This window comes from Heliconius melpomene, chromosome 21 (genome assembly GCF_056956725.1).
Source record: "Heliconius melpomene rosina isolate 202511_hmr_F chromosome 21, ASM5695672v1, whole genome shotgun sequence".
In the NCBI taxonomy this organism is placed as follows: Eukaryota; Metazoa; Arthropoda; class Insecta; order Lepidoptera; family Nymphalidae; genus Heliconius; species Heliconius melpomene.
The window spans coordinates 3883369-3910491 of record NC_140409.1 but is presented as its reverse complement, the minus strand read 5'-3'; the positions used below and the strand labels follow the sequence as shown (position 1 = coordinate 3910491).

Genomic DNA, 27123 nt, shown 5'->3' with positions numbered 1-27123 from the left:
GAATGGTGCTATATGTTCGGTTCGTATATGGTTCAGACATTACTTTTCAATTAATTATAATAATATGTAACATTTACTGTAAGCTATATACTATATCTACATACATTCCTTAAACTATCATTTTTGTCTGTTGTCCGCTCGCTCAGGTGTATAGCAATAGGTTCGAACATTTTGTAAGTACGTTTCCGACAGAAACGATCATGCCTTGACATTCAATTTATTTATATTATTTTCTAGCTATATCGTCTATATATATATATATTATGTCTCTATCATTATTGTTGATGAGTTAGCTGTACAAGTTACAATGTCGCATCGAGTCTGTCGAGACAGCCAAGTCTTTGTGTCGTCTCGACAGGCGCGATGCGGTTTCATATACAATTACATATTTTATATATTCAATGTATGAATGTGCACAGGGCGTGAAGATTATCAATTCATTTATCACGATAAAAATAAAAAAAAAAACTTTTTGAAGGTTATGGTAAGTAGATATTTCATTATTTGGATGTTTTTTAGATTTTTGATGGAGTTTATCTCGATTTTAAAGACAGCGCAAAAGTCCAAGAATCATCCATGGCTTGAGAATCATTTTCCGACACGAAGACTTTACTATTAAAAAAATGCGTTTTTACTTAGCTCTCTAATGTAGCCTGCGTAACTAATTCGTAAACACGAACATTTTTGAGTAATGTGGTTTTATAGGACAAGAAACAAAAACATTGATTCCAACTTTATTCATCAAGTAATTGATTAAACAGTATTCTTATTGTCTAAACATCATAGTATTGACATTAAATGCAGATATGTAAGTTAATTATATACTTACGTTATACTCCACTAATAATAGCATTTGTATCTATCAATACATAAATTCATAATAAGTCTAAACTATATTAAATAATTTTGACACTGATTCATAGTAAAACATGACTGATATGGGCGGATGAGAGGAGTAGAGCCAGGTGGTTCGTGCCCACCCAGGTCCCCCCAGAAGATATCTCTAGACACGCCCGTGCATGACTATGATACCTATATAATATTAGTGCCTTCCGCTATTCAGAGGCAATATTGAATAATTACATAGGGTAAAATTTTAATGGGATTTTTAGAGTAAGCGCAAAAGTTTCCAATTGACAGTTGTAATAAAATAAAACTAATAATATATATTTGTAATACCTAACGGGTAAGATTTGTTTCTTGGTATATAACTACTTAAATCTAAATATATAATACATAAAACAACAATTTATCCATCCCTGTCAGAGTGTTACAAATAAGAGCCTAATATTTTATAGTGTTTATATTTTCGCACTGGCGGAATTGTAGGACGGCACAAGTCAAAAAAGTATTCTTAATAGAGAAAAGGACGTCGAAAAATATGTCTTTTACTATTTTAATTTAGATAAAATTTAAACAACTATTAAACTTTTATAGATAGCATGAACGGAACGAAAAACAAAATTAAAATTGATTATAAACAGGAATAGAAGCGAGAGGCCATAACTTTTTTTAAAAATTAATGAAAACAATTCGTGTTGATTATAGCCAGCATTTGTAGTAAGTAACATTTAAACATAAAACACATACTTCTTATAGGAAACAGTTAAAGCCTCTCGAAATTCGATGAGTCTTGTTCATCCATACAGGTACCCTATGCCATATTTACTATTCTACTACATCAATTCATAATAATATAATGCAACAATTAAATAACAAGGTTAGACCTTAAAACTTATTAAACGTCCTACACGTTAAAAATGGCAGGACACATTCAATGCATCAGTACAAAGGGTCTCTTGCCAGGAATATAAGTAAATAAGTCTCATAGGTTACACCATAATTACAACATTTAAGCGTACGAGTACATTAATCGAATATCCATAAATTTAAACTAATTCCGTAATTCGGTATTATCAAATGACTGATAGACAACACAAGCCCCGATGTATAACGTTGAAATTTGGCATGTTCCTAAGGGGATGCAGGGGAACACTAAGGGGGGATTCTCTAAAATTCCTAGTGGAACGGGAACAAACGGAATATGATAATTTTTGGATTGTAATGTTCACGCGAACGAGGTTACAGGCGGTTACCACTAGTATATAAAATGTATATAGAGAAGAAGGCTTTGGCTAACACCTGGTAGATATGCACTTCTGGTTTGATTAAATATTTTTCCTTAATATTTCATATATCATCAGATTTGGCAGAGCATTCGCTAACTAGTTCCATTCCTAATATATAAAATCCTAAAGTAGATATGTGCGTTTAAAGAAATACCTGAGAAATTATTTTTATACATACAATATTATATTACAATATTATATATTAAAAAGTAATTATAGCATAATAATAATGTAAAACGGTATATAATAATTGATAAGTAAAAGCGTATTCAATGAATATAGCATACATACATATTAATAATTATTAATTAATAATAAACGGTATATAAAAGATATCATCAAAAATGTACCTTTTGCACATTTTTTTATTTTAAAAAATTGTATCTAATTCCAAATCAGTTTTCAGTCTTACAAGCTCATTTTCAAATTCTTTCTTTATATATAACCGCAGTCTTCTTTTGAGCTACTTAACTTCCTTCCTTAGAATGCCGTTAGTCCGATGATCTTTATTAGAAAAATTAAATGACTCCATCAGTGCATGGCCTATCGATGTGACCTGTGAAATATTGAAACGATTAATAAATATATCGCTTAGATAATATTTTGTTTAGATGAAGGCGAGGCAAATTTAGTGTTTAGGCACTTTGTCATTTTCGAGACATTGTCTTGTTGTAAGAGCGAGGATACAAAAACCACGCTTACAGTCTTGACGGCCGAAAAATCATAATTCAAATATTATAAAAAAAAAAAACAACAACTCTTACCGAAAAACAGGGACTGAAGACAACATTGCGTAAGGAAATAAGATAAGTATAGACTTAGCCTCGGCGAAGTATTTCAGTGCTAGAAAAAAAGAATGTATGTAAATAATAATGTGACGATAGCTAGAAGAAAATGTACAAATAATTTTACTAAAAAATAATAGTAGATACCTGTACCACTGTTCGTCCTCGGCATCCCTGTCAAAATCATAGCTTCCAATGGGCAGTGCATCTAAAATAAACAAATACTTATTTTAAATAACCATATTTACTTATCTATATATAGAAAACCGAAAGGTCACTCACTCATCGCGAAATCTCAGAAACTACATGTGCCAGGAATCTCAAATTTTGCATAGGAGTTATTTATAGGACGTAAGTGCTCGCTAAAAGGGAATTTGCAATATTCGACTTCTAAGGGGTTGTTTTTGGGGTTGAAAGTTTGTATGAAACTTCGTTACTAAAAATACTAGGAGTCTCAAATTTTGCATGGACGTCACTTATAGGACGTAGGTACTCATGGAGACAGAAATTAATAATAAAGTAGTTAGTAAAAATACTAGGAGTCTCAAATTTTGCATGGACGTCACTTATAGGACGTAGGTACTCATGGAGACAGAAATTAATAATAAAGTAGTTCACGCAGGCGAAGCGGCGGGCGGGCCGCTAGTACTATTATATGAGTTTTGTAATCCATCATAACATATAAATAAAATATTGTTATTTTTCTTTGGCGTCCCCTCATTAAACAAATAGTTGCCTAGTAACTGTAGAGTACGTAGGAAACCCATGCGCACCAATTGATATCGGAAAGGTGAATCTCACCACCGATGCACGGGTGGCAAATCTTTGTTTCAGAGAACCCAAAATCTATGCGATGTTGAACTTCGGGGGGACGAGTTTCGACAAGTGAAGAATGCTTGTCATCAGATCTAGCTATCAGTTCCCCGCCAAACTTCTAACGTATGTGAAGGAGGATTCTATAAAAACTATATTCTAGCCTGACAAAAAAGAGAGCCAATTCTTGAGTCTTTTGCAGTGTGCAGATAGATATACAAACTAGATTGTAGCTGTGGCTTATCCTATATTGGTCAAACAATGAGAAGTATCGGTGTTAGGGTGAAGGAACATACCCCCGATGTCAAGAACGGGCATGCACCAAAGTCAGCTGTGTATCAGTGGCCATACAGCGGATACACCCAACTATTACATCAAGTCTCAAATAAAACTGTTGCAATAAACGTAAAATGATTGTACTATTCACCTACCTGTCACAACATAGGAAAAGTAAGTGCTGACGCGTCTAGCCTTCAACTCGTCTAAGATCTTGTCTCTCTCATCACGAGAGCTAAAACTAACAATAAGACGGAAGTCATCTGGTCCTGGGTCACGTCCAGGCCAAGGCTTTCCTCTTATGGCGTCAAGCTTCAGCTGTAATAGAATATAGTAGGATATTTAGATTAGAAAAAAAATATTTATTATTTATTTATTTAAAGTAATTAATAATTTAATTAAATGACTTCTTTTCTAACACTGAATCCGTAAATATAGATTTCAGAATATTCGCTTTTAATATTTTTTGTGTAAATTTTGTAAATAGATTGCGTATCTAATTAAAAAAATTACAATTTGGTAAAAATGTAAAAAAAAAGAAGTTTGTAGCATAAGCAATTAATAATTAACGTAAGAATTAATTTGAATTTGAATACCTACTTTCGTTTTAATTAACCTTATTATTCTTTTTTTGTTAAATTTTATCCAAACTATCGAGTAATTATTATAAACATGTCATTTATAATAATCATAATATATATCCTTAAATGTTAAACTTATTGTGTAAGAAAGTGCAAATGTTGTCCTATTTTTAATATTAAAGAAGCTTTAAAACAATTTGTCATAGGGTGTGGTCCTCGTATTCGTCACAAAAATATTGTATCGCAGTTGCCTTGATTTACCATAAATGCAACAGACGGAGATAGATTCGCTGCAAGCTGCGCACGCATCATTCGCGGTTGCACTATCAATAATAGCATTCAAAATGGTTGAGAACCTCCTTTTTATTATATTTTTGCTGTGATTTTTTAAATTTATTTGATTTAATAAATATAATACGTATTTTCCTTAAGAATTTTAAAATCATTTGGCATAATTAATATAGTTATGATATTCGCATATTTTTGGATAGTTTATTGTTAACTCACCTGTCGTTGCACAAAGATTTTGACAATCCCGTAGGGCCAGCCGCCTTGCATGTTCGAAAATATAATCCAGTAGCCGTGGAGTAAATGGTCCGCGTTGTTATATGACATAGGTCCTGGCTCCGCAACCGGTTCATGTATGTTGGGGTAGTTCTCAGAGTTTGGGGCAACATATCGTGGTTCCACATAAATCTCTTCAGAGCTTCTACTAATGCTCACGCTGCTGCTATTCGAGGAATCATCATCATCGTAGAAATCAGGACTATGCCTCGAGTGTCCGCAGTTCAATTTCTTCTTTTTGCCATAATTCGAAGTAACAGAAGTCGGTATATCGAGCCATCCGAGAACAAATCGGCGATGGCTTGCTCGTCGACTGTACGCTCGGAATCCCTCATCAGATTCGTCGGATGACTCATCCGACATGCTATCATCCCCAGAGTCTTCAGGATAGTTCCTTTTCCGCGCTGATGATGTTTGCTCAATTTCCATGTCTGCATCGATATGGTCTTCAGCGCTCATCTTACTCGTACTTGGTTCCTCCTTACAACAAAAAATATAGTTAAGTCTCATAATTATATGAAGGCGTGACCGTCATGTATGAGTAAATTAAATCAAAACACATTTTTTTCACTAAAATAATTAATTATTGAATTGACAATATAATTAGAAAAAGTTATAATACAAACCATTTCAGGTATTTCCTCTGATAGCAGTTGTTCAGGAAAATTCAGTTCCCAGCAGCACACAGCTCGGCGGCTTCTCCCTGTCTGGGACGAAAAATCAATACCTGTGAGAGTTAGACCACGCATGTCCCGTGCACTTCAGGGATACGGGAAGTATCGTTTTAATAGATATGAATAATTCATTTGCCTGTAATATTTTTACCTCGTACTTTTATTCACTTATTTTTATACTTTTATAGTCTTTTTAATTTATGCATTACTTATCATAAAAATATTTGTTAAGTTGTATTATGATTAGTTTAATAATAAAATATAATAATAAACACAATTTTCACATATGTAAGTGGAAAGTAACTTAACTTAACATACTTAACTAATTAAGTAACTTGTATATATATGGTAACTTGAAATAATTTAGGAATATCAGCTTTGACCATAATCGCTTTGAAAGGGTAAGTTTACTCAAATTAAAAAAATACGACTTTTTTTAATAAAATATTCCTTTGATGTTTTTTTTTAAAATTAAAAAAACATATGATGTTTGATTGATTTATATTAAAATTAAATTAAATCAGGTTCACGCTGTATCCCACACACAACGAGTAGGCAGGCGGAACCTAGTGTTAAGACACTCCGTTCCCCACTTTCTGCCGAATACTGGAGGCATCGCGTATTGAGTGGACGCAATACCTCCAGTATTCGGCAGAGAGAACTCAACTCCCCGCTTTGCCTCGACACCAGAGCGAAGAAATTGAAATATAAACGTAAATAAAAATTTCACTTCCTCGCGTGGGGATCGAACCCACAACCATCGCGTTACAGTCACACCCTTGTGCCGCTGCGCACGGAAGCAGGCAGAGGAAACCTAGTGTCGAGACACTGGGTTTCCTCTGCCGGCCCTGCTGTATGCGGGATACGTAATGAAGCTATGTATAGCTAAAAATATTAATTATTCATTATTTATTAATTAGGCAGACTGTAATTGTCAATTTTCTTCAAAGATGAAAATGCAGATTGCTGTAAACTACGAGATTTCTAGGTTTAAGCTTAGGTAATTGTAAATAAAAAGACATTTACACGTAACATCATTTATTTGTTTACATATACAGAAGGCGTTACACATGCTAAGTATATTCATAAAACATTAAATATGTAATCCTGCTACCATACATCGATGACCACTGTACTAATAAAAGAGATATGAAATTTCCACAACATTTTTTTTAATAAAGAAATTTATTTAAGTTTCAATATGATATAGCTAATGTAAAAAAAAAATTGTATATACTTATTTACAATTTAAATTACGTGGGCAACATTTTATCAAACATTTTAGTTACGTATGCATAATACCTACACTTCATTTACTCGATAAGTATATTAGATTGAGTAATATGGAGTTATTTCTTCTAAATATTAACTTGTACTTCTATGAAATTTATTTCGAAGTTAAGGTAATGTTTAATGTTTTTATATCGAAATTTTCTGAATATTTTTATCTTTTGAGTTTTATAACAATTATGTATTACTTATTTATATAAATATTATTCAACTTTTTTGGGTTTGCCACATATATATTTCTTTTATTATAACAGCAGCCATTTCAGGAAAGTTTATACAGGCGTGGAAATTACTTATCTCTAATAACTAATTATAAATTTAAAAAAATATCAACACACTAAATATATTAAAAACAATTCAAAATAGATGTTAAATACATAAATGAATAAACATTGCCGTTTCGATTATTTTTTACTTTTGTTACTAATATTAACAATAGATAGATAGAAAGATAATGTAATTATAGTAAAAATATTGTGCTTTATTTAAAATTATGTTAAATTAATATTAAGAATATCATACAATAACATTTCAAAAATACAGCCGAAAAAGCCGAAAAAGCCGAAAAAATTAAAAAAAAATAAAGTCATATTTTTTTAACTCTTGCCTTAACAAATAATTTAATTTTTAATATGGAAAATTTGATTTTATTATTGTGTCAATATTGTATTTAGCAACGTAATAATTTCTAATGTTACAAAACTAACTTTATTTTTTGTGTGACACGGCAATGCACATTAGAAAAAACTAAAATATAAGTACTTAGGCCATGAACAACGCTTACATCCTTAAATTGGTCATACACATAATAAAAGGTAACTACGTATAATAGACATTAAGAACATTTTGTTCAAATAGAATGATCACTCTTATTAGGAAATACAACCTCAATATACATATAACCGGCGGCCGTTGAACTTCCACATGAGAGGACTTCCTTTACATCCTCCTTAAACAACATTTAATTATATTATATGTTTAATAAATTCTTAAAACATGAAATCTTTACCTATCCTACAAGTGTATAAAGAATAGAAATACGACACCAATAATTTAATATAGGCAATTCAATATAAGCCGAGTTTATAAATGCGTCTTTGTGGAATACGAACATTTATTATTATTTATCAGATTGGTAAAGTATAGTAGATGTTTAGTTGGTAAATAATTAAAAGACAAATCATCTTTTGAACCACGTCCCGATGGTAAAATTTCATAACTTTTTTCATAATTAATTCTATGTAAAAGTATTTCTATTTCGAATAATATTTTAGAATTTCAATAATATTTTCTCAATAAAGATTCATATTAAGACGTGGTTACATAGACTTATGTCCATCCTGCTTACATAATAACATAAATATTGATTGTAATATATCTGTGAGAGATGTCAAGTAGATTTTGCGAAAAAAATAGTTACAAATAAATTTATTTAAATATTTTATTTTATTATTCAACAATTACAACGAACGAATAAAACGAACGTGTACGTATTCGAGAAAATGTTAACAAAAGAACTGATAAAAACGATCCGCAAACAAAGTTACTCCATATTAATCAATGTTGTGCCTAATATTATTTTGTATTATCTATTATCTAAACTATTAATAATAATAATAACGATCTCAAAGTAAATTTGAATATTTTACAATATTCGTATGGTCTAACCAACGAGGTAAATTTTTGTCTCTCAGACAACTACATACTTATCCCTAGTTCTATGATAAACTTGAAAAATGCCCATAAAAGGCGGTAAATATAAGCAATGACGATCGCGATATGTAAAAAATTATATAAGGTAAGGTATTTAGGATAACATTAATAATATTGCAGACTAATACTGAAATTCTACCCTCAAGAAGGATTGGCACGAGTTTTATAATGAATATATATAATTAATATGTATAGAACATCGAAAAATATGTAAATATATGCCTAGATTGAATTAATAAAATTTTATTTTTAATATTTTAATATAAAATATTTCAGAATGTTATAGCTCTCGGTAATAAAAAATGTATACGTCAGATAAAAAGCTAATTCCCTGTTAACATGCTCATTTGGTTATGTTATAATTATAATGAATTAGACTAAAATGATAGAAAGAAAGAAAAATATATTCAAATAACTCATTAGATATTTTTCAAAAAAAAGAAATACATTAGAGTACATTTACTGAACACTTTACAGGGGACGTTCGAGTGTCGAAAATATTTTAATTTTCCGGTACTTTATACAATTTCTTAATTTCTATTTCGATTTCTATTTGTTTTCAAGTTTGCCGAAAGCCTTGCAATAATCGCTCTAATTCTGCTAACAATGCACATTGTCCGATTTTTATTATTAAAATATTAAGAAAATTATTATAATATCCATTAATATAATAAGATATTTAACGAAAATATATGGGAATCGAAAATAAACTATTAATATCATGCTACTTTATGGTCAAATTCTAGAGCTAGCCTCGAGTTGAATACTATATACAAAGTTATTATCTAAATGTTGAGATTGTTCCTTTGGTTGAGCTTTAGAATAAAATATATACATATTAAATTAAATCGTAGAAAAAGCAAGTATCGAAATTAATTATAGGTCTTTTAAATAGTTGGATATGTTCGTGTAAGCGTATAGAGAAATCAGTTAAAGTTGATTTAGGATTCTACTCTTATTATTAAAATCCACTGAGAATTTAAAAAGAATACTGAACGCTTATTAAAACTATTATGATTAAATAGACATTCATTTGACTATTTTTTTTGTTTTTTTTTTCTATTGTTTTTGTGTGATTCTATCTAAATATATTTCAAAAGCATCTACAATAAGCTCATTTTATATAGGCTATATATGAATTACTAAGCTGAAAACAATTTTCCGCGAATAATAAATAATTTGTTTAGGATAACTTTAAATGTTAAAGTTATCCTAAATGTCCGTGTATTTATATACATATATTCTTGTTTAAATAGTAAAAAATTGGAGCCAAAATATTATGTTTTCCTTTTATAATTTTGTTAGTTATTAGGTGCCGCTATTAGACCGAGATAATATTTCTTTAGCGATTTTAGCTTTGTTTGTTTGATTTCTTTTTTATTCTAGTTTAAAATGTGTTGAGTAAAACTCGATTCGATTAGTTTCAATGCGATGCCAATTGAATATCCAAGCATCAATGTTAAAGCCTACGGAAATTATTAATCTATCATTAATATGATTAAAATAGATAGATACATAAATATTTATATGTACGTGCATCCCCTCCAAAATATATTTTCACCCAATGAATGTGTGGGCAACCCACATTGTTCAATAAATATATACATATACATACATACAATATAATTACACACAAACTCTAATTAAAATTATTCATATTAAAATATATAAAATCATTTACGGATCCCTAAGATTCGCGGATGCGCGAGCGCAGCGTCGCCCGCCGCCCTCGCACCCCTCACCTCCGCAGGTGCATCGCGGCGCATTCGGTCCGGACCGCGCGCCAGTCACAACCTAACCATACGACGCGAAGCCCGTGATCTAATTTCCACATTTGTTATAATTTGTTCCATAACCACGAACACTACACTTTTTTTAGCTCCACGCTGTATCCCCCACAGCAGGGTTATCAGAGGGAACCTGGGAATCTAGTGTTAGCGCACTCCTTTCCCATTAAGATCGCCGTATTCTGGATGCATTGGGTGTTGAGCGGCGAAACTCAACGCCGCCTTTCTCGTAACTAGTTACAAGTGTGTGTGTGTGTCTGACACGCTTATGACTGGCCTCTGAAAATACAACTAAACTGATATAAATACTTGAAATGACTCCAAATCCCAGCTACGGAATATATACTGACATATATAAAAATGGCGTCATATGTCTTTAAAGATTAGGCTATGTGCTTTTCATGATATCACTGTATTAGGATTTTGTAAATATATCCAAAAGTTTCTTCACCAGTCTGTCGTTTGGAGGGGCTAGTTAAGTAATAGTGAAACATTAATATAATATGCAATTAAATATTAATTAAGAAAATAATCGCCATTAACATTTAGCAAAACTGGCCAATACTGATGCTTACATTTTAATACTTATGTTTTAAGAAACTTTTGAATGTTTCTGAAAGTCATTTCCTTATGAACCACCCTAACTAATTATATAATTACACATCCTAAACCTTCCATCCCTCTCCAAAACATACACTGTGTAAATATTGTAGAACTGGCATTTCATCTGGCAACTGATATCTGCCGACTTAACATTATGTTTCCGCATTGAAATATAACTACAGCTTTGATAAAACCCAGTCCGTGACTTTAATATCATTAAATTCGTAAAGTCACGCGGCAAGGCGGCTTCGGCGGTAGGCTTCATTGTCAGTATTTGTAATCAGTCTTGGTATGAGTAAGGAGTCTCAATCCGGAGTTGCGTCAATTCCAAAAGTTTCATCAAATCTAGAACGAATAGTCAAATCCGAGAAGAGTTGTCAAATTGAGTGTTACGTCGCGTCCGGGTACAATTTGTCCTTGAAAATAGAATTATATGCTACTATTACCATATTATGTTTAAATTGTGTTTTAGTAGATATATATTTTAATCTTAGGGTGAAATGGCGATAAAACATCGACGACATAAGAGATGTAAATCTAAATGTCAGAAATGAGAAGTGATGGCTTAAGAAACTGAAGAAATGTTTTCGATGCATTTTTTACGATAAAGTCGTTTAAGTTACACAATGGTATTGCTTTGAACAAAAAATATCAATTTAAACTGCATTCATTGGATTCTCAATAATGTGTACAGGGGCGGTCGATGCTCGTGGTTGCTTCCTCCTGAAAAGGAAGTCAGCAAGGCTGGCGGCGCGCCGGGGACCACCGTCCTGCAGGAGGGCTTCGATGTCTCCACTGCTCCTGGTCTCTACTGGTTGTACGTCGTTAAGTGAAAAATTCTTCTTCGCCTCATCGTGAGAGAATTCAGCACCCAGCTCCGCTGAATACGCTCGTGAGTTGAAGAGGGAGAAGAGGGTGGGCAGTGGGGCGGTGTCCGCCAGCGATAGTGGCCGCTCGAGGCGGCGCAGGACTCGCGCTCGAACGGCACTAGCAAGGCTTTCTCGTGATGCAGATCCTCCGCTTGCGATCTTCGGGCTTGCTGATCCGTTCATGGTGTCTGAAAATATTATTTTTAAAGTCATTATATATAATCATACAAAGATTTTTAATTGAACATTAAAATTTATTATAATATTAATACCCTTCGGGATCGAGGTCCGTGGGGATGGTCCGCCATCCTCATCAGTATGTCCCTCAGACAGGGTGTCGAGCGGGCGGTGCTCAACGCGGCGGTCATCGTGCGTGTCGCGGTCCACGCCCAAGCAGACGCCAGATGTTGACGGCGTTGGGTTCTATAAAGACGTTATTAACAAGTGCAATAAACATAACACACACGATATAGTAAAGCAAAAAAGAACTGACGTTTGCTAGTTCTTCAATGTATAATGACTGGAATAGAATTTACTAAATAATACTGTTGAATAATTGAAACACTTTTGAGGATTTGATTCAAATAATCAAATTAAAGTCTATCGTGAATTAGGTACGTTATATGGCTTTAATTAAAGTAATCGCTGTTAATCTTCTTGATATCTATTTAATATTGCTTTATTTAAAAACCAATACATAAAATAAACAACTGATGGACTTGGAAAATATTCGACATTATCTTGATTATTTAAAAATCTCTTACAGCATAGATATCTCGTACACCAGCCTGTGGGGTTTCGCCGATGCCATCAAGGAAGAACGTGATCATGTTGCCTTTGCCCTTAACATCGACAGTACCACGGCACCGTAGCTTGTAGCCGCGCGTCGACAAGATGTCATACACTTCTTGTGTCACCTTTAAGATTCGCATGGCTATAATAACTGGGTACATAGCTCCTATATAATATATGATTATTATAAATATTAATATAATGATTTATTAAGAAAAGCATAAACACAAGTTATTTTATATTATATAGTTATTCGCAGCTAGCAGCATTAATATCAACATTTATTATAATTGGATTAATTGTCTTAGATAAAAGTAAATATATATTGTCAATTAGTTGTGGTACCACAATTTCGCAGTGCCATTATATGAACATAAGAACAAGTCGTTACAGAATATGTCAAAGAATTAACAAATTATAATAGCAACCTGAATGTGATCTAGGAGGCCAGTGGAGTCCATTCGCGATGCAACATTAACCGCATTTCCCCAGATGTCATACTGCGGCTTGCGGGCCCCAATCACGCCGGCTACTACTGGCCCAATGTTGATACCTATCAAAATATTCCAAGTTTTATTGCTAACTCAATAGCAGCAACTAATACAAATTTGCAGATACATCGAATATAATATAAAGCAATTCGCATATAAGCTGGAGTACATCGCAATGCAATTAAACGTTAAATAATATATATTTATATTTTATCATTTTGCCATTTTACCATTAAGATGAAACATCTTACCTATCCTGATGCGGAAGCTATTGAATGAGTGCTCGTTGACATATTGTAGTTGCTCGCGAAGTCGTAGTGCATAGTCTGCCATCGCTGTTACGTGGCGGTAGCCGCGCAGGTCCCTGGTCGCAGCAGTTAATCCTGGAAAAATATAATCAGCAGGGATAAAGATCCAGGTATGATAATATAGGAAGTGAAATATTTTTCCGCTTTTCTAATACTAATGCTCAATTGGATTCTTATTTGCCGAGTTCTCGAAATAAATAATTCAATAATTTCGTATAAATAATATTGGAGGCTTGTTACTAACTTAATTTTGGTCTCACTTACCAGAAGCAGCCATATATGTGGCACCAGTGCTCTTGATCTTCTCAATATACTTAAACTGGTCCTCTGCGAGGATCTCATCGAAGTCAGCAATAATCTCGTTAAGGAGGCGCAGGCACTCCACACCCTCGTTGTTGCCCTCTAGTTCGACGTAGAACTCCGAGAAGTTGGGTATCGACGCGAACATTACGCATACTGACTCGCACTGCTCGTGGTACAACTCCTGTTGAAATTAATTTTAAAATATAGGAGGCACGAGATTTTCCCCCGAGGAAATGAAATATTGAATATTTTCATTTCCTCGCTCTGGTAACGAGGCAAAGCGCAGCATTGTGTCCCGCTACTCAAAATGCAATGTCTTTAGAATTCGGCGAAAAGTGGAAAACGTAAAAAACGTCTTAATAGGAAGGGAGTGTCTGAACACTAGGTTTCCAGATTCCTTCTAAGCAGAGGGATTCTGCTATGTGTCGAAGTTTATTAATAGTGAGAAAGTTCTAGGCTTAGGATGTCATCTTTTTATCCCTCATCAAGGACACAGTAGCGAGTGACTCCAGGTCTTGCCAATCCAAACAAATCAAAGGAGGAATTAATAAGCAAAACTACGTAATAGGATAATTTCCTATTAGATCCTATTGGATAATTTCCTATCAGATTATTTCCTATAGATATTACAATTTTAATCATAATTAGCTATTTAATTTTAATGTAATTAATAGTAACCTAAATATATTTTTATTAATCTATTTAATTTTAAATAGGTTAATATAAATTTTAAATAGGTTAATATAAAATATAATAATGACAATTCATTAACTCACATCAATGTTCTTGTCGCTACATAGGAAGTGCTGGGCTACATGTTCTGGCAGGATGTTGGCAAGTAGTTTCCTGTTATACGCCTCGAGGTGCTCCATTTCCTCCTTCTCATCTTTAACAATAAATCACAGGAAATAAGAAATATATATTTTATAAATATATTATACATAGGTCTAGTAACAACCGTACCACTAAACTTTATACGTCATCTATCTTACTCTGCGGGATAGATTAGAAAGGACCAAGTTCTTTGTGGATTACTCTGCTTTTCATCTTCTTGCCATTTTAGAGAAATTGCACATTTGAAAATAAACATTTTTTTGCTTTACGGCGTATTTTGTATATATCAGAACAGGCAGAGAAACATAGTGTTAAGATACTGTGTTCCCAATTTTCCCCCTAATTATGGATACATTGCGTGTTCACAGTTCCATCGAGTGGTAACCGAATCCACAATCGTCGCGTTTACACTAAGACGGTATAAAGCGGTAGACGGTAAGGTCTTGGCTTGTTTTTTACAGGATGTTTAGGTGGGATTTCAATAAATGAAAATATATAATTTATTAAGAGTTCCGCTACTCAAAACACGCAATGCCTCAAGAATTCGGCGGAAAGTGGAGTACGGAGTGTGTTAACACTAGATTCCCTCTGCTTACCCTGCCTTGTGCGGGATACAGCGTGAAGCTCATTTGATTTTTTTTATATAATTTACCATTGGCCTGTAATTTCCAGATGAAGTCGAGGCGGTACGTGCTCTCCGTTTGTTGTGAATGTAGCACCAGCGCGACTAGAGCGCCGACGGCCACCACGACGTTTGTCCATTGCTGATTCCAATCAACTTCACACTTGTGCCTGTTTTGATTTTTAAGAATTTATATTTTTAAATGGTTATTGTAATATTTTTATTATGAAATCTATATTAAAGTGGTATGTATTCACAGAGAATAGTATTTTCAGATATTGAAAATCTGTATAAATTTGTGACGTTGCAGAATTCAACGCTCGGATGAATCCCAAAAGTAAATTAAGTCAAGGTTCACAATGTCAATTTTTTTACCATTAAATATCATATTATAAAATTGTAGATATGACAACTTACTGGAAGTTATAGAAGTGTTCCCTATAATAGAAGTGCTTCTGGACTGTGACAGCCACATATGTTAGGCTGATCACCAGTAAGATGATGGTCTTCACCGCCGTGATCAGAATTTGATGTACTGCACAGAGGAACATCGCCAGCAATGTCAGCTGCAGGTAGTGCTAAGAGAGGTAAAAAAATACTTATAAATTTATGAAAAACAGCAGTGTTTGTATGAATAGTTTTATTTTAATCTTTTTTAAATACTTAAATTAAATAATAGTAATTAAGACTATTAACCTCATTGACATCATGCGGGCACTGTACACTTCCATCCTTTGAAACCAATTCCTTATCCGCAAGCATGTAGATGCCCTGATAAATACAATTTAAATATTCTATAAAACTGCATATTTATTTATATTATTTGTTTAGGACACACTTTAATAGGACCGATAGCTATGCCTCGAATCTGTACCTATATATGTATGTACAAAAATATAAAGCCCTTAAGTTTTCGAGTGACTGGCAGACAACGAAAGGTCGACACCACGAGGCGTAGAAAGGTAAAATTTATCATATAATTACTTTTGGGTACATAGGACACACTAGATGATGAGATGATTCTCCAATATTAAAAATCATCAATATTAAGAAAAAGAATGAGAAAAGCCATAATTTTATATTTTTATTATAAAATCCACGTAATCTCTGTTGTGAGCGGCAACTGGTTTTGGATGTAATATATTATTACTATAGTATAAATGTTGTCCTATTTTAATAAACACCACTAAACCACGAATCTAATGAGTTAATTGTCAAAATTGGGCGGTGAAATTTGTTTTCTCATTGTCTCGACAAATTCTGGAGAAGGAACATATAGAATATTTTATAAATATAATATAATATAACAAGTATTTTACAATGAATACCATAATAGCTTTAATCTGGAGAACGACCGCAGCCACCACCAGGAAGGACAGCAGCTGCGCCACTGTGCGGTTGTTGTGCACAACGGTCGTTAGTCTCTTGATACGGGCCGAGACGCGCTGAAATTAATATTAAAACTGCATTGTGAATTTAGTAACATTTTTTTTTTATTTGTAACATTTTAGTTAACTTTTATATTACTATAACTTTAATAAAATCTATATCTATATATATAAAAGGACTTGTCCTCACTGACTGAGGTAAGACGCACGCACAGCCGTAACCGATGTGCGTAGAAACGTGGAATTTGGACAGATGTTTACTTTTGTAATCTGGTCATCCACTAAGATGGGATTTTAAAAAATTTTGACCCTAAAGGGGTGAAATAGGGGTTCAAAGTTTGTATGGAAAAAAAATTAAATCGGCACCGATTTTTATAAAATTTGAAATTTAGATTTTTAAAAGTATTTAATTGAATATGTGTTTCATCGTTTTCTAGAATTCTCTCCCTAAGGGTGCAAATAAGGGGTTGAAAGTTTGTATGGAATTTTTTTTAAATCGCCACCGATTTTTATAAAATTTGATATTTAGACTCTTAAAAATATTTCATTGAACACATATTTCATGGTTTATTAGAATTCACTCCTAAATAAGCAAGCGAAGCTGCGCGCGTCCGCTAGTAGGATATAAATAAGAGCAATAAGATGTTAGATAGGAGTCAAGGATAATGTTAGCGTACTTGAAAGTCAATGCTGAGCACCAAGTATGTTGCGCTGAAGATGGCGAATCCTGATACAACAATTGTTCCAATGGCAGCGGGTGTGCTGAAAAATATTATTTATTATATTAAAATTTTATTAATATTAATGAATACAAGTGGTCTGAAAATTTATAAATGATTTAATTAAAAAAATATCTATAATATCACACAATTTTATAATGTGTACACAAAAAACCTTTACTAAATATATATTAGACAAAATAAAAAAAAAAGTATTAATATAATGCACATACATGTCGAAAATCATCAGTTGTACGGCAGAGATGGCGAGGTACAGTATAGTCGTGCAGATGAAGTACAACTTCAGCATTCTGTCCCTCTCCATCGTGTACTGGAACAAATTACCCATCATTTCACTAGATGGCGTTAGTGATATAATATTTTATGAAATTAAGCTTCACATCCAAAGCTTATTCGTAATTCGATTAATTAATATTACTCTAGGCGCTGTGTAAGCAAATTAATTAAAATTCACAAAAAATTAAAAAGAAACGTATTCTATGAAAATTGAGAAAAAAAAAACCAACATCAGCTTTCTCTACGCGTAACATGGAACAGTATTATAAAGTGATAAATTGTTCTTGTTACAGCCCCTGGTTATTCTAATTAATCTGAAAGTTTTAAAAAGGCATTACAGTTTATAATCTCTTTTGTGGGTAAAGAACGAAAAAAAAAGCTAATTTAGTCCACAACTTTTGACCCGGTACACCAAATCCAATTTTTCCTTTTCGTGATATTGAATAGAGTTTACGAATAATACCCTTTTAAGTGAACCAACAGAAAATGGAGTAACGGAGTCACGTTGATCTGTCGACTTAGTGTAGCTTTGATCCTTTCGAGTATCGCAGTAGCTACACACGTTTTCAACTTATATAATAAGGGAAGTGGAATAATGGAATTGTCTATGTTGTATTCAAATCGAAATTATTAAAGTTGCGTATCACTGTAAACGCCACAGGTTGTAGATTCGATTCCCACTCGAGGAAACGAAATATTTAATATTTTCTGGTGTTGAGGCAAAGCACGGCGTTGAGTTTCGTCACTCAACACGCAATGCCTCCAGCAATTGGCAGAAAATGAGGAACGAAAATGTTTTGCGTGAAGGTAAAAAAAACTAAAATTTAATTTTTAATTTCATGAAAGAAAAGATGTTAAGAACATTTAAAGCAGAACTAGGTGTACTGAAAAGAATATATATCAATCAATGTACCGCGAAGTAATTTATATGAATTCTGACCTTTAATTAAAGAATTGAATTTATTTCAATTATAAAAATATTAAAGATAGCTGCACTGCTCGTGTTCAGTTCAGCCATCAATTTTGTATTGTACATTTAATATTTATTTATTTATCTATTCATTAGGAAGCCAACGTTACATACTAAGACTACAATGGTTACAAACATTTTTAAATATATTGATACAAAGTATGTCTCAATTATGGACTAACTTTGCATGTATAGTGTTTAATTTAAATAAAAAGTTTAATTTTATTTTCATACTAGCGACAGGCTCGCGGCTTCGCCCGCTTTAACTACTGAATTATTCATATAATCTATGTTTACAAAGCACATAAGATAATGTGAAAATTAATTAAACCCTAATGCAACCCGCATTTTCGTAGTTCCAATAAGGATTTTCCAATTGTTTTAAAATAAACACAAATAAATAACAACAAAAGACAGAAAACTTTAACGAAAGATGTAACCAACTATTTCGCGTGGAAATACATTATTGTTACTTGTTAGTAGACAAATAAATTATAAATTGTAAAATTTCTCACATTTCTTCCTCTGAACTATAATATAATAATAATAAACCCTTTTATTTACCGTTGCCACAGTTACAAACTTAATGCTAATTTATTATAGTTTACTTTCTAACTTATTTATTTTATCTACACGTTACTAATAATATTTAAGTATATGTTATAAGAAGATCTTTTTTACTTATTCTTATTTTACATTAGTGCTGATTAATTGTTTCTTTTATTAATTAGGTATTTTATAATACACACTCTGCTACACACTCACACTAATTATTTGTTACTATTCATTTAGTTAATATTTTTATTTTATTTAGTTACCTTTTGTTCTAATTTTATTTATAAATTATTTTATTTTCTTATTTAAAATTTTCTAAATTATTTATTAAATATAACTAATTTAGTAGTAATTTAATATCAGGCAAGGTCCCCAGACTGGGTATAGGCCTCCTCCAAAAGTAGCCATTTTTCTCTATGCAGTGCCGTTTGCTTTCAATTGGTAACAACATTATTATGTTGCTATAGCTAATCATAGTCTTATACAGGTGGAAGAGGCAGCGCTTCTTTCTTTGAAACTGCATATAGGGTAATATATTTCAAACCCACACCTAAGAAATTAATCAATTATCATACTTGTACTTAGTGTGACGCACACATACGTGTGCGACGTTTCCGATTTGACAGGTAAGTGTGTGCGTGCCTATGTTATACTTTACAAATGGCGGTTTATTTTAAAACGATAATTTTATTATTTATTTTGTTTGAAAAAATAACTTTTTCATTTTTGGGAATTATTTTTCTCCAAATTATATTAGGCTTCTATAGAGTAGTTAAAACTGTGGTTTCATTTAAAGTGGTGCTGACAATTCCACCTGTATAATAATCTAACGTATAATAATCTAAGTCTTTTTATTTTTTTTTCTTTTTATAGCATTTTATACTTTGGAGGCTTTTGGTCGTACTCTTCCGCGGTGACCAGCCGAATTGGAAGATTTTTTGTTTTAATTATTATTATTTTTTTTCTTTTCTTTTCTTATTACTTTAACTATGGAGGAGGTGCTTGATTGCTATGCTTGTTTGTTTTATTATTATTCTTATTTGTAGAATTAATTACAAAATTTAATTTTCCTTGTTTTATAACTCCTTCTGAAAGACTATTTGATGTTTTAGCTGGTACATCCTTTTCTTGTATTTTGTTCTTTTTATTTATTTGTATATTTTTCTGTATATTTCTATTATTCTGTATATTAGTATTATTTTTCCATACAATAAGTCGATCATATTTGATTACAGCTATGTTTCCTTTATCTCTTTCCAATTGTAGTCGTTGTTGTAGTTCTCTTCTTTTCTCCAGTATCTGTTTTGGATAGTCTTCTTTGATGTAATAATGCGTACCTTTTAATTCCCTCTTTTGTTTCAATATTTTTATTTTTGTTCCTAGAGTTGAGAGAGTAACTACTATTGGGCGTGTTCTTTCATCTTTCTTTCCAATTCTTTTGACTTCTTGAATGTCGGCATAATTTAGTTTTACAGAAAGATATTGCTCCAACCAGCTTATTACGTTTCTTTCTAGGCTCTCGTATGTTTTTTCGTTGTTTTCTATACCGAAAATAACCAAATTATTTTTTCTTACCTGTCTTTCTAAGGCTTGAATCTTTTTTTCTTGATTTTCCATTCTATCTTTTAGATTTTCGTAGTGTTTTTCTATTAATGAAAATTTCTCTTCAAATATTCTACTCATACTTGTTCAGTAATATTTCTTCCCATTTCTCTGATTTCTTGTTTTTGATCGTTCAATTCGACCGTAATTTTTTTAAGAGCATTTACTATTTCTTCTATGGTTCTAAAGTGTAATTGTTTTGACTTAATACAGGTAGTGGCCTCTGTTGTCGTCTCTTACAGCAGATAACTTTAATCTTTATTGGTTTTATTTTATAACTCCTGCCCTCTTGTGGTCAATGCAAGAAACACTTAGCCTAACTGTGACCAAGTTGATTGATTTTCTTTAACAGTATTTACGCCTATTATCCGCTAGATGGCGTCTTTCGGTAGTTTCGCAGTTCCCTTTCAAAATTACTTGCTTTTTTTATTTTTTAATAAACTCCTAGATTAATCGTCCTTACAATTTGTAGCAAAATGGAACAATAAATCTGTCCAAGAACTGTGTTCACTTCACCATCGATTTTAGTGTCTAAGCTAACCAAATACAACCGTCTTTCGGCCGTTACACTGTCACCGGTACTTTGTCATTGTTTTTGCACATACATGTTCTTAATCGCCGACACTTTACACTTTTCACGTCCTTTTATAGTCCATGTATATATTCCAACACTATTTATTGCAATTTTTACAGTAATTAAATAAATAACCAAAATGATTCACAGAGCTGATGTTAAACGAAATCTGAATTAAAATGTTATAATTATGTAATTTTTGAACTGAAAATAGTAATAAAAAATAATTGATAAAATATTATATGCAAAAACTGTCAATATGTGATTGATACCTTCGAACTGGATTTGAACCAGCGACCTATGGACCGCTACAGTCCACCGCTCTACCGACTGAGCTATCGAAGGGGTCTACACAAAATGTCGAAACTGGAGTATCTAAGCTTAAAAAATCATCAATTGATCTACATTAAATGGCCAACGTAACTAATATGCTTATTTATATGCTAAGAGTAAGGGATAAGTAAAACATGACTCGATACAGTTGATGTGTCAACGGCGTTATTTGTCAACAATTAAATGCGTTTTTCTCTGAAACTATTCGCAATTTCGAAATAGTTTAGAAAGCAGATTTTATCTTCGTTTAACGTAGAAAATTAATAAAGTATTTTAAAGGATAAGGATTAATATCATTATGGAAAAATATCCCTCACAATATAAAATATATTGAAATGACTAATTTTAGACAGAAATATGATCATACACATTATGCTTAAAAGATACGAATATGCCGTCGCGATCTTTTTTGTAGATCTTATTAAGAGGAACAATACTCTTACTATTTAAGCAGCGCATGCGCGAAAGTGTCTCAACGGGTAGGACTTTATACACATTTATCTTATTTATGTAAATTTACATAAGAATGTACAAATAATAAACTATATATAAACCTTCCCTGAGAAATGCTCGACCTAATGGTGAAAACCGCATCAAAATCCGTTGGGTGGTTTAGAAGAAGAAGAGTTCGCCAGACAGACACGTAAAGACTTTGTTTTATAAGATATAGGATAGGATATAAATCAGCTTCACATTGTATCTCGCATTTAGCAGGGTACGCAGAGGGAACCCAGTCTCTCCATTCCCCACTTTCCTTTATTTATTTTTTTAATTTTTCGAACCATTGCGAGTTACGGAACTTAAGTGTCAGAGTGAATAAATTAAAATATTAATAAATACAATTCATTTTCCCATGTGGGGATCAAACCTACAACCGTCGCGTTATAGTCACACCCTTGTGCACGTGCGCCACTACGGCTTCAGAATTAAAGTTAAACATATATTCTACTGTAAAATTTATATCTTGAAATTAATCGCCGATAATTCTAATATTATCAGGACGACACGCGCATGTTTGCTTCGGTTAACAAGACCATGTCAAACAACATGGCCTAATGTAAGAAAGTAATACAAAAAATACACAAACAATATTCGAAATAAACCTCAACTGATAATGTAAAAATCTATATAATATCGAGACAAACAATAGCTGACGGTTTATTCTTTTATCTTCAAAATGTATATATATTTTTCTTTATATCCATTTTACTACAATAATAGTACTTTGCTTTCTGTATCATCACGTAGAAATAACAAGCTGTGTATCATTTGTTACGTCCGTCTAACATATAGCACTTGGAATAAGATAAATAAAATAAATGAAATCAAATTAAAACAGCTTCATACATCATGCATCCCTCATACGGCAGAGCGAATTAAAATACTTAATAATAATTAAATTACTCTATAGTAAACACACTCCGTTCCCTACTTTCCGCCGAATTTTTCGAGGCATTGCATGTTGAGCAGCGGAACTAAACGCTGGGCTTTTGCCTGAAACGATAATTCACTCCCTCGAGTGGGGGACCTTGTGCAACTACGGCCTCTATTAACAAAAATAAAATCTGAGAATATATATATATATAGTGCAATCAACGAGTATTGTCGTCAATTTCGGATAATTGCAGGCAATTATCAAACTGCGGGCGACATCACCTCGTAACGGGACAGTGTTCGCTTCACGCATCTATAAATTTGCGGCTCATTCGTGTGGAAACTCGTTTGAGGGTAGTCCTGATCGAGTTGGTGCGGACTGACGTATTTTATGTACACGTGTGATATTGATACGGTGACTTTATGACTTTATATTGGAATTCCATGAGTACTTTTCAAATGTATATATAATATAATACAATGTATGAACAAACAACAAATCTAAATGAGAGACTTTAGTACCTATTTCAGGATTGTAGGACAACGGGAAGTACAACTTGTAAAAGTTTATCAATTTAAGTTTGCGGCCATATGCGCGTGTTTTGTATGAAATTAACTACAAATATAAAGTTATAATGATTCTTTTCTATGAAATTCGTGAATATAGGTATATATGCGAATTTTATACAAAATGCACTAAAATCGGTGCATAATCTTATGATTTCGTTGATTTAGAAGCTTGATTTTTCTTCTGTATTTCAATAAACCATAGACTTAAATGTTTGATATTAATTTCAGTTTAAAACCTACACGCGATCTTGATTTAAATAGTCTTGACGGATGGGCGGACAACAAAGCGATCCTATAAGTATTCCATTTTTTTCCTGTCGAGGTACTGAACCCTAAAAAAGGGCAAACAATTGAACTATAAGCTTTCCCCAAAAAAAACAACTTCACGCTGAATCCCGCTCGCAGCCACTTTCGTACGTAAGACACGTCCCACATTTTCTGCTAAATTCTGGGAGTATTGCGTGTTGAGTGGCTCAAGTCAACGCCGCGCTTTCCTTCCACACCAGGGAGAAGAAACGAAAATATAAAAAAAAAATGATTTCCTTGAGTGAGGATCGAACCCATAACCTTTGAAGTTTACACGCTTGTGCCCCCGCGCCACTAAAACAAACTGCGCTAGTCAGAAATAACTACAATTAAAGTAGACCAATTTATTTTTGTGGTTTAAACACGTAAAAGATGGGTATTAATTTTGCCCGTTCGGAGCACTGGCAACGCGCCAGTAAAGTAGGCTATTTGAAGTTAAGAACTAAAAAAATCGGTATTCTTTAATTTTAGCTTCGCTTTAATTCAAAAATATATATTTAGTTACTTTTTCTTTAAAGAGAAAATAGGTAGACTTTTTAGGGAATCTTGAATAGCTTCCACGAAAGAGAGTATTACGTACATACCTACATAAATATATGGATGTTGGTAAACTAAAATTATCATTTTGTTAAATGGAAGCCTACACTATTAACACATTTTGACTAAGTCAAATATAAGTGTATTTTATTTATTTTATCTTTATATTGTAGCCGGGTGAGCATCTACTCATCATCAGCATAGTAGATATCTATCGAGACAGTTTATTGAGCGGAGGAACTCCACAAACGCATGTATTTAATTCACCCTAGTGAGGATTGAGCCTGTAATCATCGGACATTATTCCACTGCGCCACGAGACCCTTAAAATTATGTAGGTTTAATTTTCACTCGGATAATAAATTATTTATAGGGAGGATTAATTAATAATACAAACCGCGGCATTTAGTTTCGCCACTTAACACGTAATGTTTCGAAAATTCGGCAAAACGTGGAGAAGGGGGAGTGTCGTAACACTAGGTTTCCTCTGCGTACCCAGAGTAACGCTAAAAATATAAATATATAACAGGGTACGCCTGATTAAACCTGGGTTTAGAACCTAGTGTTCAGACATTCTTTTCTCCAATGAGACACTTCCGTTCCCCACTTTGCGTCAATTTCTTGAGGAATTACTAGAGCGAGGAAATGAAAATACGAATGGAAATGGAAATAGGATGAGTATACTGGGGGGAATCGAATCTACGACCGTCGCGTCGCTCTAAATAGATTACAGTAATAAAAAAAATATGCAACAGTACCTTGTGCTCCAACTTCTTATCGCGGAAGGTCAGCGTGAAGGGGCGACAGTGCTCCGCCCGCAGGCGGTCAATGGAGCGAGCATCAATCGCCTTCATCAGATACTCATTCACCTCGTCCTCTGGCTTCTTATTGTCGTTGCTGACATCTACTCCGATCCTAGTAGAAAAATAAATGCGCTTGGTTAATGCTTAGCTTAATAACTTTCTAAAGAATTACTTTATAAATTATATATCATTTAATTTTATATTTTCATTTCTTCGCTATAGATTTCTAGAATATTAGAAAATAATATATTTAAGTTGAAATAACTAGACGTATTACAAGTATATGCATCACACTAATATATAAAACTAAAGTGTTTGTTTTGTTCAACACCCTTATCTCAGGAACTATTGCTTTGTTTTATAATTTTTTTTTCTTGTCGGATAGTCCACTCATCGAGGAATAGCTATAAAAGCCTACATTACTTCCCGCATTATTTCATGTGTCCTACACACTTTTTTTGTTACTTTCATTTAGCTACGCGGGCGAAGCCGCAGTTTAAATGTCATTTAAAAAATAAGGTACCTTTAAAATAATGTACAATATTTATAACAATATATATATTTATTTTGTGTTTAAGAAACTTTAATAAATGTTTAAAGAAAATTAATTTTAGGATTACTTAGTTTTTTTTTTCACTAAAACTTAGAACAGACAAACGATTTACTTTTTAAAACAATATCCATACTTTAATAGTCGGGCTGCAGAATCTCTTAACCTTGAGAAAATTTTAAAGAATAATTTTACAAAAAAAAACTTGTTCCCTCTTTGATGTTATTACGAAGAACATGCTGACGTCAAGCACAGACTTCATTTGAAAGTGAAGAAATTGCACCAGGTTTCATTGCCATCGATATAATTTAAATTCAACATGTATAAATTGTGAGTCGTATAGCTCGGCCTCGACTTAGTTTCCCGCACAATGGACTCTCACGTGTCAAGTACAGAAGATTTAACTGGCCGTTTTTATACACTGCATTTTTCGTTGTAGGTACATACAAAAATAACGTTTAAAATGAACAAAACGCGTTTGAACTTTAATGTTTCATTTAGAAATTCGCTTTTTGTAGGCCGTCATGGCGTAGCGGCACAGCTCTTAGTGTATACAATGGCTATGGGATCGATTCCCACTCGCGACAATAAAAAAATCATCTCCTCGCATTGATAACAAGATCAAGCATCGATTGATGATGATTGATCGAGATCAAGATCGAAGATGGCGGCGCAGAGTTCCGCCACTCAACAGGCAAAGATTTGTAAAACAAAAATAAAATTAGATTACGTGATTTAGAATCTAATATTGATTACATGAAAGGCGAACCGCAATGCAGTATTACCTTCCAATTCAGCTACAAGCTGTGTATGTCCCATATTACATAAAAAATATTTTCATGTTTGGTTTATATTTTTTTTTTGATAAAAAGAGGTACCTTTTGTACCGATAGAAGTGTCACATATATAATTCTTAATATTTTATTTTTGTGTGCGATGGGATATGTATATGATTAAGCAGTTAGAAAAAACGTCCAAACAACACTGTTTTTGATGATAAAATGGAACGATTCTTGGTTAACTTAAACGACATCAAAATTATCAGTAATAATATTAAACTTTATTATTAAGCTCAGCTTAAACCTCGTGAGTTGTACTTGTAGATGTTAAT

General features: G+C 32.7%; 2 protein-coding genes, 1 long non-coding RNA gene and 1 other non-coding gene across 4 annotated transcripts in view; 1 reads left to right on the top strand and 3 right to left on the bottom strand.

Moving 5' to 3' along the window:
• The first annotated feature begins 649 nt into the window (after window positions 1-649).
• The window catches only part of LOC146526888 (uncharacterized), a 210024-nt gene continuing 183550 nt past the window's right edge, over window positions 650-27123 (top strand). Inside the window, exon 1 of the long non-coding RNA XR_014879310.1 lies at window positions 650-812. This is a non-coding gene — a long non-coding RNA (uncharacterized LOC146526888). The remainder of the gene's footprint in view (window positions 813-27123) is intronic.
• LOC146526893 (uncharacterized) lies at window positions 723-5924 on the bottom strand. Its single transcript, XM_085206496.1, has 6 exons — window positions 5775-5924; window positions 5092-5628; window positions 4159-4321; window positions 3062-3122; window positions 2894-2972; window positions 723-2685 (listed from the first exon to the last, which is right to left on the bottom strand). Exons 1-5 carry the CDS (start codon window positions 5895-5897, stop codon window positions 2948-2950), a joined length of 909 nt encoding a protein of 302 aa, XP_085062622.1. The 5' UTR covers window positions 5898-5924; the 3' UTR covers window positions 723-2685; window positions 2894-2947.
• The window catches only part of LOC146526889 (adenylate cyclase type 6), a 176806-nt gene continuing 156526 nt past the window's right edge, over window positions 6844-27123 (bottom strand). Inside the window, exons 17-30 of the mRNA XM_085206495.1 lie at window positions 25418-25574; window positions 17775-17872; window positions 17500-17584; window positions 16763-16879; window positions 16131-16205; window positions 15852-16012; window positions 15465-15604; window positions 14755-14864; window positions 13940-14159; window positions 13619-13750; window positions 13305-13429; window positions 12849-13001; window positions 12357-12507; window positions 6844-12272 (exon numbers count right to left, since the gene is read on the bottom strand). Of these exons, the coding sequence (XP_085062621.1) occupies window positions 11872-12272; window positions 12357-12507; window positions 12849-13001; window positions 13305-13429; window positions 13619-13750; window positions 13940-14159; window positions 14755-14864; window positions 15465-15604; window positions 15852-16012; window positions 16131-16205; window positions 16763-16879; window positions 17500-17584; window positions 17775-17872; window positions 25418-25574 (2125 nt within the window). The 3' untranslated portion in view covers window positions 6844-11871. The remainder of the gene's footprint in view (window positions 12273-12356; window positions 12508-12848; window positions 13002-13304; window positions 13430-13618; window positions 13751-13939; window positions 14160-14754; window positions 14865-15464; window positions 15605-15851; window positions 16013-16130; window positions 16206-16762; window positions 16880-17499; window positions 17585-17774; window positions 17873-25417; window positions 25575-27123) is intronic.
• On the bottom strand, window positions 21810-21884 carry TRNAY-GUA (transfer RNA tyrosine (anticodon GUA)). Its single transcript has one exon. It is a non-coding gene; the product is annotated as a tRNA-Tyr (tRNA).

What these genes read in the sequence shown, in the direction of transcription:
- LOC146526893 (XM_085206496.1), bottom strand. Translation starts at nt 5,897, where the DNA reads ATGCGTGGTCTAACTCTCACAGGTATTGATTTTTCGTCCCAGACAGGG. An exon ending in AAATCTTTGTGCAACGACAG is followed by an intron (nt 4,322 to 5,091) that starts GTGAGTTAACAA and finishes ATTCTATTACAG; the next exon opens with CTGAAGCTTGACGCCATAAG. An exon ending in CTTTTCCTATGTTGTGACAG is followed by an intron (nt 3,123 to 4,158) that starts GTAGGTGAATAG and finishes TGTTTATTTTAG; the next exon opens with ATGCACTGCCCATTGGAAGC.